This window comes from Prosopis cineraria, unplaced genomic scaffold, assembly GCF_029017545.1.
Source record: "Prosopis cineraria cultivar Desert tree isolate PC_DT_omini unplaced genomic scaffold, ASM2901754v1 PC12, whole genome shotgun sequence".
NCBI lineage: Eukaryota > Viridiplantae > Streptophyta > Magnoliopsida > Fabales > Fabaceae > Prosopis > Prosopis cineraria.
Genome location: NW_026555343.1, coordinates 7,087,392 through 7,108,070, shown reverse-complemented (window position 1 = coordinate 7,108,070; position 20,679 = coordinate 7,087,392). Strand labels below are relative to the sequence as shown.

The 20,679-nt window shown below is 30.6% G+C and overlaps 2 protein-coding genes across 3 annotated transcripts; both read left to right on the top strand.

Annotated features, from left to right (window-relative positions):
- Positions 1-9,199: 9,199 nt before the first annotated feature.
- LOC129288475 (MLO-like protein 1) lies at positions 9,200-15,592 on the top strand. 2 transcript variants are annotated; one of them, XM_054925069.1, is made up of 13 exons: positions 9,204-9,604; positions 9,775-10,019; positions 10,597-10,713; positions 10,799-10,859; positions 11,117-11,211; positions 11,780-11,854; positions 11,972-12,060; positions 12,220-12,269; positions 12,377-12,417; positions 13,429-13,638; positions 13,737-13,804; positions 14,451-14,511; positions 15,203-15,592. In XM_054925069.1, exons 1-13 carry the CDS (start codon positions 9,421-9,423, stop codon positions 15,431-15,433), a joined length of 1,527 nt encoding a protein of 508 aa, XP_054781044.1. In that variant the 5' UTR covers positions 9,204-9,420; the 3' UTR covers positions 15,434-15,592. The 2 variants fall into 2 exon arrangements, with proteins under 2 accessions (XP_054781045.1, XP_054781044.1); XM_054925070.1 differs by lacking the exon at positions 13,737-13,804 and having other exon boundaries at positions 9,200-9,604; positions 15,203-15,375.
- A 2,013-nt stretch (positions 15,593-17,605) lies between these two features.
- On the top strand, positions 17,606-20,465 carry LOC129287493 (50S ribosomal protein L3, chloroplastic). The gene is made up of 2 exons (XM_054923678.1): positions 17,606-18,348; positions 19,959-20,465. The coding sequence occupies exons 1-2, from the start codon at positions 17,766-17,768 to the stop codon at positions 20,246-20,248; spliced, it is 873 nt and encodes a 290-aa protein (XP_054779653.1). The 5' UTR covers positions 17,606-17,765; the 3' UTR covers positions 20,249-20,465.
- Positions 20,466-20,679: the final 214 nt, after the last annotated feature.

The following is a 20,679-nucleotide window of genomic DNA, read 5'->3' as shown; positions in this document are numbered from 1 at the left end:
TAATAAGGTGTTTTAATTAAAAATGTTATTAATTACATCCGTTAATTAAGGTTTTTTTAATTTATTAATTATATTTTAAAAGACCCAAAATACTTTTTTTTTAACATGGTACACAAAAAAAAAAAACAAAAATGCATATATACCTACACTTATATATTTAAGGTACTTATTTTTAATTAAATCATGACATGTGTATCTTTTATATATTATTTATTCTATAATAAATTCTTATTATTAATGTTATTAACATATTAAAATTTACATGTCATGATTTGATTGCATAAAAGTATATTAAGTATATAAGGATAAATATATAATTACTACCCTTAAAAGAACAAACTCCAAAATTTTAAAAAACAATCGAACAAAACACGGTGTAAGAGATTATATTGATAAAAATTAAGGGAATTGATTTGTTCTCATTTAGCTACACATTCCCTTCAATTCAAAATATAATTTGGGAAGAATGAAAGTTAGGTCTCGAAACTTCTAATTAATAACAATTAAGTCCTGATAAAATTTTATAAAAAATAAATTGAAAATATCAAAAAAGATAATTGCAAATTTAGTATAAGACATTTGAATCCTAACTCTCATTCCCTCGATGATTTGAGCATCGAGCCAAGCAAGTTAATTGAGTAGTGGCCCTCACTTTTTTTAATGAAAGTAGACTTTTTGCATGTGCATGTTAAGTACGTTAGTTGTGGGTAGCAAGCACCCATTTACATTAAATAAAAGCTAAAAAATATATTTTTTTCTAATTTTAAGATATTTGTACATGATCTTCCTAACATTTCAATATTTAAGATTATTTCCATAATCTTTAATTTTGTTTTTCAAAACCTCCTACTATTAATTAACTATTATTCTATCAATATAGTTACGTTTATTTCATATTAATGCAATATGCATGACATATGATGCATAAAAATATATTTATTATTTTTTAACACAATTTAAGGAGGGGTAAAAATATAATTTTTACTTTTAACACAAATGACAATGCTTTTATTTTTTAGTTGAATGACATTATTCTCATTGCTCTTGCTCAATTAAAGAGAAATATTATAATTTTATTATTGCTTATCATTAAAACAGCCTTTTATATTAAACAAATGAAAAGAAAACTATCTTAAAGCTATCGTTGACAATAAATGACATATTATGTGCTATGTGTATTGTATTAATTTGACATGATAATAACTATATTAATATTATAATAGTTAATTAATGGTATAGGGTTTTGAAAAATAAAATTAAATGTTAGGGAGTTAATTTTAAATGTTTAAAAGTGAGAAAAGTTACATGCAACTACTTCAAAATTTTAAAAAAAATTATGTATTTTAACATTAAATAAATTAGAGTGACTTGAATATATTAATTGGATGATCAGATCATAAGCCTGAGAAATCATGAGTGAAATTGAAGACATAAAGGAATTGTTCAGTGAAAATGAGAAGAGTTCTGTTAAGAGATGGGTTAGAAGGCAAAAATATCTTAAAATTTTTTTGTCAAAAGCGCCTGATATCTTAAACATTTTTTTAGAGTAATAATGTCCAATAAACTTTTAAAAAGGGCCCCTAATGTTCTAAACTTTTACATCTACAAAATATTGACAATTAAAATGGCATTGTAAAAATAACTTTTAAAAATTTTAGGGCGACATTGCTCTAAAAAAAATTAAAATATCAAACACTCCTTATGAAAAATTTCAGGACATTTTCTCTTTTTAGTCTTAAAGAGATACTCCTTCCGTTAAAAAATGTAAGATATTATTTAAAAAATTAAATGTTAAAAAACATTTTTAAGGGTTTTAAAGTGCAATCATTGCCTTTTTTTAAAAAAATATCACTATTGAATAAATTACTTTATATTTATTTTTGAGTCAATTATCCTATTAAATAAAGATAAATATAAAAATATAGTATTAATTTAAATATAAGTGACTACTTTATTAAAAATGTAAGGCATTTTTTAGGAGTTGAATATTTAAAAATATAAGAAATTTTTAGTTTTTTAAGGTATGATCATTGTCTTTTTTTTAAAAGTACTCTATTGATGAATGACTTTATATTTATTGTAGAATATTTAATAGGGGTAAATATGAAAAGATATGATTAATTTGAAAGTAGGTAATTTTTTTATTGGGAGTGAGACTCGGTTAAAAATGACTTACATTTTTAAACAAAGAGAGTCTATTTTTTAATGGAGAGAATAACTATTTTGGCCAAAGGGAGAGAATAACTTAATTTTTTTTTCTTGATATTCTTTTGCCAACTTTTCTTTGCTTTAATTCGGTCCTTTTGCAAGGTATGAGGAGGAAAATTGTTTGTCCTTGCTATAACACACCACACAAGATATTTATTACATAGTACTCTCATTCAATGTTGATTCATTTCAACAAAATTACATAATATAATTTTAAATGAAGAAAAAATTAAAAAATTATTTAATTTTTAGATAGAATTAATAAATTTTAAGTTAGTTACAACAAAATTGTGTAGAGAGGTTTTAGTGCAAAGCTTCAAAGGATTATTGGAATTATTAATAGGGACAAATGCTTTAAAAATTAGACTAAATGTTAAATTGAAAGGGTGATTGGATATCGACTTTTATACTCTAACTGGTTAGACTAGTTTGTCAAACCGATGATGTAATAATTAAATAAAAATAATATTAATTGTATATATAATTTGTAAGAAATAAATTCACAATATCTATAGCTGTTAATAAAATAACACAATATAATAATAAATCAATAATATTATAAAATATAATCTTATAAATTTTTAAAAATAGGTGGATGTTAGTTAACTCGGGTATGAATAGGTTCAAAATTATCTACATTTATATTTATAGCTATTAACATCTTCCTAGAAAAATGGTTTCAAATTATACTATATAGATGTAAATGGTTAAAAAATGAAGTTAACTTTTAGTATGGTCTTTTTTTTTAATTTTTAGTCTTTTTTTATAGGCTAAAGTGTATTTTTAATCCTCTAACTTTATATAAGGTTTCAATTTAGTCATTTAATTTTATAAAATATTTTTTTAGTTCTTTAACCCTGACATCGTTAATTTCAAATGATTATTTGTTGTTTTAACCAATGTTATTTAAAAAAATTAAACTTAATATGTTAACATTTGAGAATGCTTTGTTAATAGTTTAAAGTTCAATATAAAAATTTGTTAGGATAAAACTAACAGTGTTAGATTTAAGTGACTAAAAATACATTTTATAAAGTTAAGAGACTAAAATAAAATATTATGTAAAGTTAAAGAATTAAATGTATACTTTAACTTTTTTATATTATGTTTAGACCAATTTTTTTTTTTGGAAAACATTCTGGTTTCCAACTTAATGGCAGCTCAACTATAATCCTCCTTAACTCTACCATAAAAATATTTTTTTTTAATTTAAATTGACCCAGTTCTTGTCAATGGTTCAACTGAGTAAGAGCAAATGCTCTTTGGATTACATTCTCATTTCTAATATGTCATGGTTGTGATACACAAGATTCTTGTTATTTTGAACTTTAAACTGATAAATCTAAATAAAGAATAATCATCATGTTAACTCATGTGACCTTGGTTAAACACTTCACTAAGAGAAATTTTTAGGTAGATTGAGTGTGCTATATCATTTGGGCTCTTAAAATGAAAGTCGATGAGAAGCTTGTAGCTAGCAAAGTTTTACTACTTCTATCCCTAAAAGATATCTAATTATCTTACCAGAATCAAAGAGATTGATGTGATTAAATCATTAGTTTTGTTTAAAGTTAAAAGAAATTTCAATAAAAATTTTAAATTTATATTATATTCTTTTATAATTAATGATTTTAAACAGGGATAATGTTGAAACTTAATTATTACCTCATCAAGTAACTAATAATAAGGATCATTCATTTTTTTTTCAATATGTGTCTTATCCTGCAGACGAGAACATGTGGAGTTTTGGAAGAGAAAATGTGGTTTTTCCATTGTCACAAACTCACAATCATGTTGAGTCTAATGGACGTTATTTTTTGCCGTGTGATTGGGTGCAACTTGTTGGGTTTGTTTGTCTTCTGAGTTTATTTGTCATTGATATCAATACTTGTAGCTTTGGACGATTTTAGCAATGTCTAAAACATTTACTATAAGAAAATAATGATTTTTTCTCATAATTTCCTCTTAAAATATAGATGGAGGGATATATTTTGTTTTTCTCTTAGTAAAGGTTTCTCGTGAAAACTTCTCTCAAGCTAAAGTGTACATATGAGAGAAAAACCCAAAAGAAAACAATAAATTAACTAAGAGAAATTCTAAAAAAAATGCGATAATGCAAAAAATTGAAAACAATATAAAAATAATTAAGATTACTTTTTTTTTTTAAAAAAAAAGGCTTAAATAAACAGGTATGTCTTTTATAAAGCTAATTTGTCAACTTCTACGCTAAAATGGCTAAAGTATATTTTTAATTGCTTACCTTTATATATGGTTTCTTTTAAATTCCTTAATTTTATAAATTAGGTAGAATTTCAATTAATAACCATATATGATATTTAATTAGTAGTGGGTTTAAAAAAAAATCTGAAACTTCAGTTGAATCCAGGGGGATTAAAATAAAAATAATTTCAATAATGAAAAGATAAAAATACCCTTCACTTGTTATACAAAATCATTATTTATTAATTTTTTTATTTCACTTTTTAATTTATCAATATGAGTTACAAATTATATCTACTTGTTAGACAAGCAATAACATCAGTTATTAATTTACTAACTTTATTTATTAATTTATTAATATCAATTGTAAATTATTGACAAGAAAAGTTAGCAATCTAAAACCTAATATTATTGTTTGTGATTGAACAACTGATGTTAAGTTTTATTAACCATTGACATGTCAATTTATATAATTTATAATTTATATTAATAAATTAATAAGTGAAGCAATGAAATTAACAACTAATGTTTCTACATAATATAACTTTGATCTTTTTATTGTTAAAATTATTTTCATTTTGATCCCTTGGATTGAATAGAAGTTTTAATTTTTTTGAAACTTACTAGTAATTAAGTACCATTCATACTCTTTAATTAAAATTCTCCCTATAAAATATTTTTTTAATCTTTTAACCGTATTATCATTAGTTTTATTAACAAAAAATTTAAATATTGAACTTCAAAATAATGATAAAACATTTTCAAATATTAATATATTAAATTTAATTTTTTAAATAAAAATAACTGGCACAAACATTAACATTTGAAATTAATAGTATTATAATTAAATAATTGTAAAGATTTTTTATAAAATTAAAAGATTAAATTAAAATTTTATATAAAGTTAGAGCGTTAAATATACACTTTAGCCAAGATAAAATGCACAAAGCAAGAAAATTAGTAAAATTAAGGGGGAATGACATTAGGAGCCCTAAAAACAAAGTTTATTGTACTTAGGGCTTAAATCAATGTGAAATTGCTCTGCAGGCCTTGAAGCTCTAATTGCCATATTTTTTCACACCAAAAATACAATTTTGTCATTTGTTTGATTTGAATTTAGAACCTGTGTGAACTCTTGAAGCAATGGAATATATCATGTACGACATAATATTCACTATGCACAAGATGATGTCCATGCATGCTCAACAGAAAATTCATGCACTTCGAGTATTTTACTAGCTTGGGCTCTAACAAAATGACTAGGCAGACCATGCACAACACAACATCCACTATGCACCAGACTATGTCCACACATGCTTAACAGAAAGTCTATGAATTTCAAATATTTTATTAGCTTAGGCTTAACAAAATGACTACTTAAGTAAATCATGATCATACACGACGCAACATTCACTATGTACAAGACAATATCCACGCATGCTCAACAGAAAGTCCATGTATTTTTAGTATTTCACAAGCCAAAGCTCAACAAAAATGACAAATTAGGCAGACTATGCACAACACAATATTCAATTTATACAAGATGATATCCACACATGCTCAACAAAAAGTTCATGCATTTTCAATATTAAAAAGGATAATTACATCAGATATGTAGAATTTCATGTTGGTACTGACCTAGGTACTAAAACAAATACCCACATAAAATTTGACATGATATTTCAAGTTTGATATATACAAAAAGCTAGCCACTATGTTCAAAACATTTAACAATTGCTTCTCTATATACAAACAAAAAATATTTGTGATTTCCAATTACTAAAAAAATATTACTTGGAAATGCTTTTATATACATAATTATAGTTGCCTATGTACATCAAAAGGAACAATGTGACTACTTCTCATGCTGGGTTAGGATTCTTGCATGTCTTGCCATTGTGTCCAGCCTTCCTACATCTTAAACAATAATAAATCTTCTGTTATTTTAATCCGCAATGAACAATTTAATTTAGGTAAATATCCATATATATAAGTTCAACTTTTATTTTACACAACTCAAAGTTAAACATAAACAACTCAAAGTTCATTTTTGCACAGTAAATATTCCAACATCTTTGATGACAGATTTTCTTTACATTAGGAGTCATATTTTATTCAATTCACATGTCAAAGTCTAATATGAAAAAGTCAACCGTCACTATTGTACAATAATTAATCTACTCTAAAAGTTTTACAACCAACTTATTAGTTTAGCACCTTTAGCTCATATCAATAGGTTAGACTTAACAAAATACACAAATAGGCAAATAATGTATAATAATATCCACTATATACAACACAAGGTTTATATATTTTCAACTAAAAATCCATATGATTCTACTTTATCAGTAAGCCAGACTTAACATAATGCTCAAGTTAGGTAAATAGTACAAAACACAATATCTACTATACACAATACAAGGTTCATATATTCTCACCTAAAAGTTATGTGATTCCAATTTATTATTAGGCTATGCATAATAAAATGCACAACTCGACGTTCAACAGCAACTAAAAGTTCATTTTTGCACAAGAAATACTCTAACATTTCTGATAGCAAATTTTCTTCATATTGAATCATATTTTATTCAGTTCACATGTAAAAGTCCAATATGAACAAGTCAATCATCATTATTGTACAACAACTAATCTACTCTAAAACTTTCATGGCCAAAATAGTTCAATAACTTTTAGCTTAGATTAGCAGTATAATCACAAATAAACAAATAAACTTGCAGGCTTAAACATATGCGTTTCACGTGAGAGACCTATTACAACTTCAACAACTAAAAGATGCACATGCATTGAATCAACGAGGGAGAAACAAAGTTGAAGATCCTTACCTCTAAACAATAATAATAAAAGCTTCAAGAAATATATGATGTTGCTTGAATACGGAAGATTAAGAAGATCAGCAATGGCTGGCGATGTGCAAGGAAAGAGAGAAAAAATCATGAATTGTGCTTTGTCTATCAACACCCACGACTTCAACACTCATCTACGCTGGCGATGATCAACAACGGCAGAGTGATGACTAGTGAAATGAGAAAGAAGATAAGAAACATAGTGAATCATGCTTCATTTGTTTTGTTTCTTTGAGAGTTTGTGCATTATTTCTTGTTCAAATTAAATAAAGAGCAAAAATTTTGCTCTGAAAAAATATTGCAATTGGAGCGCCAAGGCCTATAAAGTAATTTCAGATTGATTTAGGCTCTAAGTATAATAAACTCTATTTTTAAAGTACTTAATGTCATTTCTCTTAAAATTAAGTGATTAATTAACTTCCATAAATTACCTGTTCATCTGTTTGGTAAAATTAATCAAATTAGTTTGTCACGATAGCGAACATGAACGAGGATAAGAAAGAACAAAGATAATGGGTACGGATTAATTAGATTACTTTCTCACAAGAACGAAACGGAAAAAGATTTTTTGGGAAGAGACGACAAAACAAACAATTTACTCAGGACCAGAAATGAAATTAAGAAATACATATGCCTTCCAAATTGGATTAATAAGTACAAATATCGGATTTCCTACATCGCACAAAATCTTAAAAAAAATCAACAGTGCTTTTCATTTGATATTCAATATTGATATTGATATAACGAGTGTTATTTTTTTTTCCCTATGATCACATAATAAATTAACAATTTCTAAAACAAATATACAATTTTTTCATTCAATTAGTCAGTTGTTATATTTATATCACGACCAAAATTATTGTAATTAAATATATTATATATAAAGTCAACAATTTTAATAGCAACGACTTAATAAAGAAGACCAGCCACCAAATTGCTTACCTGATATTTTTGATGAAATATATTTTTACATTTACCAACAAGCATATAGCTCAATCAATAAAGAATTATGCTCACTTAATTAGTAATCTTGAATATGAGTTTTGAGTATGCAATTTTATTAAAAATTTATTGGAAAAGTTTTGTGGCCAACAAGAACAGGCAAGGTGACAAATGACCACGGTTTATATTTTGAAAAATTATTAAATAAACTTGGTATATTATATAATTCATGGGTTATCCAATATTAGAATGACATTAAATATAATTTAATTTTAATACTAATAATAGTATAGATAAAAAATAAAATAAATTGGCCTAATAATCATAAAAAATATATTAATCAGAAATTATGAAAAAAGTTTTTAAAATTTTAGAATGTGGCCTATTTACAATCAGTTGGGGTGCAATTTGTCTTTTTTATCTTCAAAACAAATTAAAAAAAAAACTTGTGTAATAGAATAGCAAAATTCCTGCAACTAAATGATTATAATCATGATCCATTTATAATTATATATCACTTCGATATTTTAATACTTTTGAATAGTTCACTTATAGCTTAGTGGACATAATATATTTTTAGATTTGAGGAGAATGTGTATTTTTATTATTTTAATTTAACTTATATATTAATCCATCTATATTGTAAAATATTTGAAATATTGGGCTGTTATTTTTGATTTCATTAAATGGGTTAGATGTGTAAAATTTCCTAAAAAATAATAGATATCTTATTATAACAAAAATTTATTAAAAATAATGATATTTTATTAAATAGATGATGACAGGATGCACCTGTCCAATAAAAATTTAAAGGATCTAACAGCATGATGAAATTAAAAAAAAGGTATTCGTCTAAACAGTTAAGGAATAACAATAAAAAAAAAAAACAATGGGTCACGTAAGAAAAAGTAAAACAGGAGTCTAACCAGACAAGAAAAACAGAAAAAAAATGAAAGAGGAAAATAAGTAGTAGGGGTCAGCCTGTACCCAATGGATTGGAGATGAAGCAATCTGTAGCAAAAACAACAGAGTCACATTTTTCCAGTAGAGCGGAAGCATATATCGACAAAGGTGAGGTGAGGGGACACAGTGCTGATCAGTGCACCGAGTCCACAGGGTAGTCAGAAACTAAGACCTAAGACGATAGAGAGTAAAGTTAGAGAGAGAGAGAGAGAGAGAGAGCGGAATGAGTGGAGGTGAGGAAGAAGAGACGACATTAGAGCACACTCCCACATGGGTTGTTGCTCTCGTTTGCACTGTCATCGTCGCCGTTTCACTCGCGGCCGAGCGTTTTCTTCATTATGGCGGAAAGTTCCTCAAGAAGAGAGATCAGAAGCCACTCTATGAAGCTCTTCAGAAAATCAAAGAAGGTTCGGTACCTCTCTATCTACTTTTTTCTTTTCTTAATTTTAAAATATAATATGTGTTTTGTTGTTCTCTCTCTCTCTCCCCTCTCCTCCATTATTGGATGTGCAGTGTTCTTTTAAAATTTTGGAAGTTATTATTTATTTTTGTATTTATTGCTGTGTTCGTTTTTCAGAGTTGATGTTGTTGGGTTTTATATCGCTGCTTCTGACGGTTACACAAAATGGGATTACCAAAATATGCGTTCCTGCTGGTTTGACCCGCCATATGCTTCCTTGTAACCCGGACAGAGGAGAAGGCGAAGAATCAAAGATATCTACATCCCATTTTCAGAGCTTCTTCTCTTTTCCTGGCATTTCTGGAACTGCTCGTCGTCTTCTTGCTGAGGGGTCGTCATCTAGTAGCTATTGTGTTCGTAAGGTAACATTACACATTCCTCAGTTCACATTGGTGGGCTTTCAATTTTTTCTTTGATAGATCACTTTCTTTCAAGTTTGCCCATCAATTGCTATTATGCTTGGGACAGTGTCATTTTATCCTATCTCTGTTCACAATTTGATGTCAATTTTACCATTTTATTTTTACTTGCTTGGACGCGGAATCTGAGTCATGATTGATTGGTACCGAGTAAGCTGTAGCGTTCGATGGCATTTAATTTTTGGACGAAGATGAGATGAAAGAGGACAGCATTCTGGGACAATAATGAAGGAAGTCACAATGCTCAAGACGTAGTTCATCAATCTGTCACTGTCACTGCCAAAGCAGAATTTTACTCTATTTTTCCTTTGGGTCTCCTTTCAGTTTATAACCTTTATTTAGAATTGAGCACTGAGATCTCCTTGTTGGCTGTGAGGATGCACTTCAGACACTATAGTTATCACATTAGTTATCGAGCTTCTCGCACTTAGGATCTAACCTTGTCAATTATTTATGCCATGAATTTTCCTTTTCAATTTTTTGAACTATGATCACATAACCTCCTTTCTTTTCTTTTCAGAACAAGGTTCCGCTATTATCTGTGGAAGCCATTCACCACCTGCATATCTTTATATTTGTTCTAGCTTTAGTCCACGTAACCTATTGTGTTCTGACTGTTTTCTTCGGAGGATTGAAAGTGAGTATCTTTTTGACAATTTTGTTATAAACTATTCATGCTCACAATTTCTTTCTTTATTAATAATTCATCTGTTGTTGTATAGATACGTCAGTGGAAGCACTGGGAGGATTCAATTGCTAAAGACAACTATGAACCACATAAGGGTAAGTGGTTTGATCAGCAGTTATAGTGTATGCTTTGTGTTCACTTATTTTAATCAATCTGTAGACTCTTTGATAGATGTTTTTCAAGTCATTACGATGCTACTTTATAAATATTATCCCCTTTTTTTGCGAGCCATGAGCCCACTGAAAAGAAATGATTTAACAAGTTAGATGATCTATTTAACTCCTTTAGTAGCTGTCTTTTTTGAGTATTTTTCTTCTCCGTTGCTCCTTACATGAAAATTGGATTACTGCAGTTCTGGAACTGAAGATCACTCATGTTCACCAGCATGCTTTTATTAAGGGTCGTTTTCTGGGTTTTGGTAAAGACTCTGCTCTGATGGGTTGGTTGGTAAGTTTTTCACAAGCTAATCAGGATCTGAAACTTAGAATTGATGATGATATATTCATGTCACTCATGCTTAAAACTACTTCTGAACCCCTTATTTGAAGATTTAGGCATGTTCTATATAGGGCATGCTAACACATAATCTATGTTTCTTCAGTATTTTCCTGCTTTTCCTTGTCCAATAAAGCTTAATATTGAGCCATTTCTGTTGAGTCTTTGTCCTTCTTGTGTGTCCACCTTAGTTGATATCACAAGGGACCATGACCTTCTAAAGGAGTGGAATCAGCACGTGGTATAAAATACTGCAGGGAAAGGAGTAATTTTGCCTGCATCGGCTATTGGTGATTCCACTCCTTTTCATATAACTGTTTCCTTATTAGTTTGATTATCTCTATTTAGTTCTTTTCTTTATGTTCTTGAGCTCAGATCAATGAAGTCCTCAAGCTTTTCCAGAATTGTTGATAACTTGGACCACATGACAAATCATTAATTCCAGAAACTCGTGCTAAATTCCTACTTGATTGTTTTTTTAGTTTTAGTTATTCATCTTAATCTCGCAAATTTCTTGCAGCACTCTTTTTTCAAGCAATTTTATGGCTCGGTGACCAAGTGGGATTATGTGACTTTACGGCATGGTTTTATCATGGTAAGTTTTAGGATGCAATGTGATGTTTGCTGCATATTTATCCTTGATATGAATATTTGCAAGTAGCCTCCAAGTAGGGATGTCAAGATCATTCTTTTGTGTGTTTCTCTGTTTTAGACTCACTGCAAGTCAAATCTGAAGTTTAACTTTCACAAATACATGATACGTGCCCTTGAAGATGATTTTAAACGAGTTGTTGGTATAAGGTAAGTGCTTCTGTGGATTTGATTTGTAATCAGTAATAACAATAATGTTGTTGTGCGTATCATGCTGGCTGATCACTTAGACTGCCCTATCTTTCTTGTTTGTCTTGTGACGTGAGGGAACTGATTCTGTACTCATGATCATACTGTTTTTGGTTGCAGTTGGTACCTTTGGATCTTTGTGGTCATCTTTTTGCTGCTTAATATTAATGGTACTCATGATCATTCTGCCCTATCTAATTGTTTCTTTTGGCCTTGTTAGTTGTTGAAGAACATTACTTTCTGTCTCCAAATTCAGATATTTTCTTTGATCTTACAGGCTGGCATACATATTTTTGGATAGCGTTTATTCCTTTTTTTGTAAGTATCTTGATCAGATTTGTTTCACTTTCTGTGGACATGTGTCTTGTAATGTGCATCTAATTTATTCAGTTTATATATTCATCATGTGTCAAATATGTTCAAATAATATAAAAGAAATGAAAACAGTTGGTCATACGTTTATTTAGTAATCCATTTAAGTATACTCATATTAGGCCAAACTCTTATTTCTATGCTGTGCTATAATTTTCTGATTCCTTTCTTCTATCAGCATGGCTTCTAGTGAATTGATCTTAAATGATCCTTTGAATTTGAATGTAATAGCAGATAGTGTAGCTTTGTTACTTATTGAATCAACTTCTAATAAGAGTAGGTAAATCTATTGGGGTTTTGAATGCCTTCATAGCTGGATAGGCTTTCACAGAAACCCACATATTTTAGAAGTGATCTAATATGAGAGAATGGCGCTGGTGCATCTACTCCCCTAAATTGTAATTATATATATATATATATATGTCTTTGTTTAAGCCTGAGAAATAAAAAATTTGTCAAAAGTTAATTATATTTGTACATTCTCCTCATTCCTTTCAATTTTGGCCTCAATAGCATGTGCAGCCATGCAAATTAAATTTCATGGGCATCCATGGGTAATCTCTTTACAAAGAATATATTGGTGGAAAATGAGAAATCAAAAGCGGTCAACCTTTTTGTATGTTGGTCACGAGCTTTTGTTTAAGCTCAGTACACAGATAACATGTCACCTTGGTTTTTTAAAGTTTTTTTTTTTACATTCAATGCTCTGCAAAATTTGATTGAGAGTGACTCCTTGTTTAGTATTATGTTGGAGTTTTGTTTCCAGTTTTTGAGAAACGCATTGCATGTCTTTTAGATGCTGCCCTTTTTTTTTTTTCAGCTTCATTTTCTTGTCAACAGAATATAGACAGACATGTAATCTCACAATGCAGCTTAATCTTCTAATTTTCTTTTAGATTCTTTGATACCAATTTTTTATCTCTTTTTATACCACTGTACGGATTTGCATTCTTTCAGCTTCTACTAGCTGTGGGCACTAAGTTGGAGCATGTAATAATACAATTAGCTCACGAAGTAGCTGAAAAGCATGCTGCTATAGAAGGTGAATTGGTTGTTCAACCATCAGATGCTCACTTTTGGTTTCATCGGCCTCACTTCTTTCTCTTCTTGATTCACTTCATCCTTTTCCAGAATTCTTTTGAGATAGCGTTCTTTTTCTGGATATGGGTGAGCAAATTCTTTTGGAGCATAATTTGTTATAGGTTGACATTCTATATGATCTCATAGTTGTAATGTACATAACCTTACCATCTTAAGTATCTCAGGTTACTTATGGCTTTGATTCCTGCATAATGGGACAAGTCAGTTACATTATCCCCAGGCTCGTCATAGGGTAACTGTTACACTTCCTTCTCCTTTTGAACTGTGAATTATTTCAGGGATAAATTTTTCTGTTAGCATTGTAGTTTCACTTAAAGGTTTGTAACTGGACTTGTGGACTGTAGTCTTAGAAAACTTTTTAATTTGGTTGCTGTCATGTAATCACTGCCAATCTGCCACTGTAATATAAAAATAGACGTGAGGTAAAATCATGAAATTCATTCAAGTATATTTGATGCTTTCTAAATAAAGTGATTAGCTTGAGTTGTGGTATGAACATGCGTATATACAACAACAAACAAGGAGAAGAAGTTTGATCCCACTAGGTGAGGTCCGCTACATGAATTGTACGATGTCATTGTGTTTTATCATCATCATGCACCTATAGAGTATTAAAATTAAAAGTAGCTCATAGCTAGCTATATTAACAAAACTCAACAGCCCTCAGATGAATGTTCATCAACAGGGACCAAGTTAAATTTTGTTTTAAGAACTGTAGGGACCTATACTTTTAAACTATAGAGATTAAATTTGAAAGTAAATGAAACTTTGGGGACCTTTTGTAGTTTAATATTGTTTCTTTGTTTACTTATTTTATGCATGCTGAAGTTTAATCTTCTCCCTCTCTATTTTCTTTGTCCTTTGTGTTGGGATTTCAGAGTATTCATTCAGGTCCTTTGCAGCTACAGCACTCTACCTCTGTATGCACTCGTCATACAGGTATGTTTGAATTGCTGTTCAAATTGAATTGGATCATCGCATGGCAAGATATTACGTAGAACTTCATTTTAGTTGCGTCTTACAGTTTATTACCAATCAACCACAAAATAATTCAGGCATTTCATTTATTATTCCCTTTGAAATATGATCTGTTGGAATTTAAATTGTCATAACTTATGTAGATTATTTGATGAGGGTATAATTGGAAATATGTACTCCCTCTATTTTCAAATTATAAGACACTTTTGAATAAAATTTTATATATCAATAAATCTCATTAAAAATGCTTAACAACCTTATTTTTTCAAAACAAATATATAAACCTCCAAAAATGCCTTTCATTTAATATATTGAAAAAAGATAGGGGTGTAAATTGAATAGAGAGAGAAAGGGCATTGTTGGAATAATCCTATTTAATGTAATATTAATATTTTTAAAGTCTCTTATATTTTGAGATATCAAATCTCCTTTGAAAGTGTTTTATAATTGGGAACGGAGAGAGTGCAATTTTTATAAAAATTAAGGTTTCAACTATCCTTGTTTTGAAAAATGTGAAAAATTTTCAAAATCCCGTATGTGGATCGGAGGGAGTATGTTATATCTTCACAAAGAGAACACCCCAGCCCCATGCTTTAAATTCAGGGCCGAGGCATCATTGGATTACCACGTGTGTGATTGAAACAATGTGTAGATGGGAACTCACTTCAAGAAGGCAATATTTGATGAACATGTGCAAGTGGGGCTTGTTGGTTGGGCACAAAGAGTGAAGAAGAAGAAAGAGCAGAAAAGTAATCATTCTAGCCAACAGCGAAGCTCTCATGAAGGTTCTTCCTCTGTGGGACTTCAAATGGCTTCCATTTCCGAAAGAGCATCTGCCCCAGAAGGCAATCCTCCTCCCCAAAAACCTGAGGGCTCCGCTTGAGTCCGTCCATCAAATGTAAACGAATGGTTTGGTTCTTGGATGTTCAAAGATTGTTGAGCACATGATGATGAGTTGATTCATGACTGTAACTTATACTTGCATGTTTTGTTTTGTTTTGTTTTAAAATCATCAAAGTGATAGGTGTTGAAACTTGATTTACTTCTACTTGCAACTATTTTTTTATGCGTTTGTAAGTTTTCTTTTATTTTATTTTTTTGGTGGGAACATGTTTATGGGAAAATCTCATTCAAGGACCTCTAAGGCAACAAAATAGCATACAAGGACCAAATAAATTTGAAATTGCACTATAGGACTTAAGTGCTCAACTGAAATTGTATATTATTAGTTCATTATCAAAATATCCTTTTGTTTATTTTGTAAAAATCCATCACTGTTGTCGGCATTTGTGCATTGTAGAAAAATATTTAATCTATACAATAAATTGATTGATATTTTAATTATATAAGTTCGTTATTTTTTTTAACCTCTTACTTTCTTAATCATGGTAAATTGAATTCACTGAACTAATTAATATGGAGTATTGCTTGGTCCTCACTCAAGAAAATTGTGAAATTAAGTCATGGAGTTTTGCCTAGTCCTTGCTCAAGAAAATTATGAAATCATGTCATGTAATGAGTTTCATATTGACACAAGAGTCTTACCGTTGTCCGACGATCAAAATTCAAAATTTATCTATGATTGATATTTCATATTTTATGTGAATAGATTTATAAAAAAATATGTAAATGTGAACTATTCATGGCTACTTATTCAAAAAAATTGTGAAATTAAGCATGAAGTATTGCCCGGTCTTTACTCAAGAAAATTATAAATTCAAGTCATGCAAGAAATCCCATATAGACACAAGAGTTTTACCCTTGTAAAATCATCACAATTTATCTATAATTCATATTTCATATTTTATGTGAATAGATTTATAAAAAGTATGTAAATGTGAACCATTCATGGTTACATACTCAAGAAAACTGTAAAATCAAGTCATGGACTTTTGCCTAGTCCTTACTCAAGAAAATTATGAAATCAAGTCATGCAATGAATCTCATATTCTCCGTGAGAGTCTTACCTGTGTCCAATCATCAAAATTCAAAATCTATCTATAATTGATATTTCATATTTTATGTGAATAGATTTATAAAAGTCATCTAAATGTGAACTATTCATGGCTACCTATTCAAGCGAATTGTGAAATCAAGTCATGGAATATTGCCCTGTTCTTACTAAAGAAAATTGTGAAATCAAGTCATGCAATGAATCTCATATTCTCCACAAGAGTCTTACCCGTGTCTAGTCATCAAAATTCAAAATTTATCTATAATTGATATTTCATATTTTATGTGAATAGATTTATAAAAGGTATCTAAATATGAACTATTCATGGCTTCTTACTCAAGAAAATTGTGAAATCAAGTCATGTCCCCAATCCTCATTCAAGAAAATTGTGAAATTAAGTCATGTAATGAATCTCACATTCCCCACAAGAGTCTTACCCTTGTCCAATCATCAAAATTCAAAATTTATCTATAATTGATATTTCATATTTTATGTGAATAGATTTACAAAAGGTATGTAAATGTGAACTATTCATAAATTATAATTATAAATAATATAATTATGTATAAAAAAATACGATTCATTTTAAATTTATATAAATAACTAAATATATAACACTTTAATGGTTAGTTGGTTATTTTTTTAGTTCTTATTAAAATACATTTTCAGTATTATCATCATAATCTAAAAAAAGCTTAAAACTCATTAATTGTCTGAAAATTATGAAAGTTTTCAATCTTACCTTTATTTAAAATCATGAATCATGATATAATTTAAAAATAATAATCAACGTTAAATAAAAATATGAAATATATTAATAATTAGCTCATATGGTCTAAATATAAGTACCAAAAATTTCTGGACTGGATGGAGTATGCTGTGCAAAATCTTTTACTTGAAATTATTTTCTTTCTTTCTTTCGTATAGAGGTGATTTGAGTTTGCAATACCTGACTATGAATGAATCATGATTTTAATCCAAAAAAAAAAATTATTTTCTTTTGCTGGTCCTACCGCGTCTGGATGGTCCATTTCTCCCCAATTGACCCATTACGGTCGGGTCTGACTCTCGTCTCCCAAATCATTTCGAACTATTTTATCCGTAACAGAGGATAAGAGTCTAGCTTCCTCTAGTCCATATGGTAGCAAGCTTCTAACTTCTGAAGTTCCCACTGTCTGGTTCTATTTCTCTTCTCTGCAGAGCGCGAAAAAAGATCGATGGTTTACCTCTAGATTTTAACATTCCAGAGATACAAACAATCATGTCAACTTTATCAGTTTCTTCATCGGTTTCGCCTCCTCTATTCTCTCGCCACAATGCCGCTTCTACTTCGTGCTTAACATGTTCTCTCAAAATTTCGCGTTGTCCAATCAAGAACCCATTGCTGAAATTGCACGAATCGCTCCATTCGAAACTGTACGCAGAGTCTAATGGAGGCAAAAGACCGGTGAGAAGCGTGGTGGTTATGAGCATGGAGGCTGGTATAGGAGTAATGGGCACAAAATTAGGGATGATGAGCTATTTCGAACCTGACGGCAAGGTTGTTCCGGTGACTGTGGTGGGTTTCAAAGAAGGGAATATTGTGACTCAGATTAAGACTGAGGCTACTGATGGGTACATTGCTGTCCAAATTGGATATGAAAGGGTGAGGGATCGAAAATTGACGAAACCGGAGCTGGGTCATCTTGAGAAGGTGGATGCTATTCCTATGAGACATCTTCAGGAGTTTCGTCTTCAATCTGTGGAAGGGTTCGAGCCTAATCAGCGACTTGTGTTGGATGAGATTTTCAAGGAGGGGGATCTTGTTGATGTCTCAGGCATCACCATTGGCAAGGGGTTTCAAGGTTTTTCCTTCCCTCTATCTCATTCGCTCTGTGTTCCTCTGTGCATAACTTCAGAATGATGTTGTGTTGACAGTTCAGTGATTTCAACATACTGTTATATTGCATTCGTATTATAACAGAGAAAGGAATACATAATGTTAATCCCAGGATTTTCAGCTCATCGAGCCTTCCTATTTAAGCTTTCTAACTCCTTAGATGCCAGCAGTGTAGCTAAGACGGGTACTCTGTTGTTAGTGTTGTGTTTTGGTTATTAGCGGTGTCTAGTGATGATGGAGTCCTTATATTGTTTCCTTGAGCAAGTAACTGGTACAGAGATTTTTTTTTTTTTTAATGGAGATGTTTCTTGCTTTTTCTTGAACAGTGATACAAAAGGTTATGCTATGTTTTCCTTTGGATAGTGTTTAAGTCTTCTGTTTTCTTGCTTTTATGACTATGCCTTTGTTGCTGACTGCCAATACATAGTTCGAGATATTCTGTCTATTTTCTTGATGATGGATATATCTATGATATGAATAACCCTTTTTTCCCCTCCTTTTGGCGTTGCAAACCTTTGGTTAACATTTCTAGATATTTGATTGTTGATAGAGCACGTTGGTGTCATATAATCATGTAGCTAATTTCACCTAGTGGGATGAGGCTTCTGTTATTTGGTATTGCAAACCTACAAATGGCATTTTTTTTTCCCCGGTACTGTACAAGGGTCAAAGACTTGAGGAAGAACAAGTGAAACGAAAGCAAATAGCTGCTTCCTTATTGAGTGCCACCAGTTCTAAAATCACTAACCATTATTAATTTTTGTCTTCTTAAGTTGGTGCTGGTTATTTTGTTCGCCTTGCACAGTTGCATGTGTTAACTACGCTTGTTGCTTGTCCCGTTCGATGCATATTGCTCACACTGATGGGAAAAGGCAGCTTCTTCCTTTTTCTATAATACGATGATATAATTTTATCATGTTCACTTTGATGTCGTATCCTAGTGACAAGGTAAACAGAAGCTTGTGTTGTAATTATTCAACAATTGGTGTCTCTTATTATTATTATTTTTAAATAAAGGCATACTGGTTATTTTTCCTTTACAAAATCAAACTAGGGGTTGGTGGGGAAAGAAAGATAGACTTTCAAGGGAGATACCATTTAGAGAATGAACTATTCGGTTCTAAGCCACTTTTGAATCCATTTACTAGTATAGCTATATCTGATAACAAAGTCTAACCCGGCACAAGAACTCATATCACTTTGAACTGATTAATGAGTGCTTGGCTTCATCTTATTTGAGCACCTAACAAACCTGAAACTTTAATCTTGTTTTAGTTTCCTTCTCATAATGTTAAATTCATTGCCTAGCAGCTGAAGTGGATGATCAGTTACGTTGATTGTGGCCTGCAACGATTTGGATTTGGTATAGTTGCTTCCTTTTTGCTGCCCTTTCTAATGCCCAAAATCTCAGCCCTTCATTTGGGGAAATTAGCTGAAATTGCTCTGACCATTAGCTGAAACGAAGGGCTGAGATTTTGGACAGAGGAGGCAGTAGAAAGGGCAACAGACACCTCAAATCCCAACAATGCACCGTAAATAGATTGAGGTCCATAATGTTTGAAACTACTATGACAGGTGGGATCAAGCGTCACAACTTCAAAAGGGGTTTGATGACCCATGGTTCAAAGAGTCACAGGCAGCTAGGATCAATCGGTGCAGGAACGACGCCTGGGCGTGTGTACAAGGGGAAGAAGATGCCTGGGAGGATGGGAGGAACAAAGACCAAGATCAGAAAGCTCAAGATTGTCAAGATTGATAAAGATCTTAATGCTGTCTTGATCAAAGGCGCTCTCCCTGGTAAGCCTGGAAATCTCATCAGGATTGCTCCTGCCAAGATTGTAGGCAAGAACATTCCCAAGAATTAGTAGATTTTTTCCTTCCCTCGTTGGTTCTTTCTTTCTCTATTGGCTTCATTAGTTTAACTGTAAGTTTTTTTAACACTCTCTCCCACCTAGGCCAATAGCCTTATGTCACTATTACGCCATTGTAATTCTCGTTTCTTGCCAATGAATGAGCTATACAGTACCTTATGTTGAATATTCTTTGTTTTTGGTGAAATCAGATGTGTTTCCTAGTTTATTAGATGGAGTTTGAGAGATAAGCCACAATGTTTATATCTTATAAATAGTTCATCTTGTTATAAATGCTACCTTTTTTTTTTTGGGCATATGTATATTGCAATTCTAATTCCATGTTTAGATTTCATGCTGGTAATAATTACACTAAAAGAATCTTAGACTTCAAAATTTCTCTCAGTGGTGCTTTTCATGGTTACACTAATTTTTCTTAAGATTAT

Coding starts and splice junctions, on each gene's coding strand:
- LOC129288475 (XM_054925069.1), top strand. CDS start 9,421: ATGAGTGGAGGTGAGGAAGAAGAGACGACATTAGAGCACACTCCCACA. Junction 11,855..11,971: donor TACGGCATGGTTTTATCATG/GTAAGTTTTAGG, acceptor TCTCTGTTTTAG/ACTCACTGCAAGTCAAATCT. Junction 13,805..14,450: donor ATCCCCAGGCTCGTCATAGG/GTAACTGTTACA, acceptor TTGGGATTTCAG/AGTATTCATTCAGGTCCTTT.
- LOC129287493 (XM_054923678.1), top strand. CDS start 17,766: ATGTCAACTTTATCAGTTTCTTCATCGGTTTCGCCTCCTCTATTCTCT. Junction 18,349..19,958: donor CATTGGCAAGGGGTTTCAAG/GTTTTTCCTTCC, acceptor CTACTATGACAG/GTGGGATCAAGCGTCACAAC.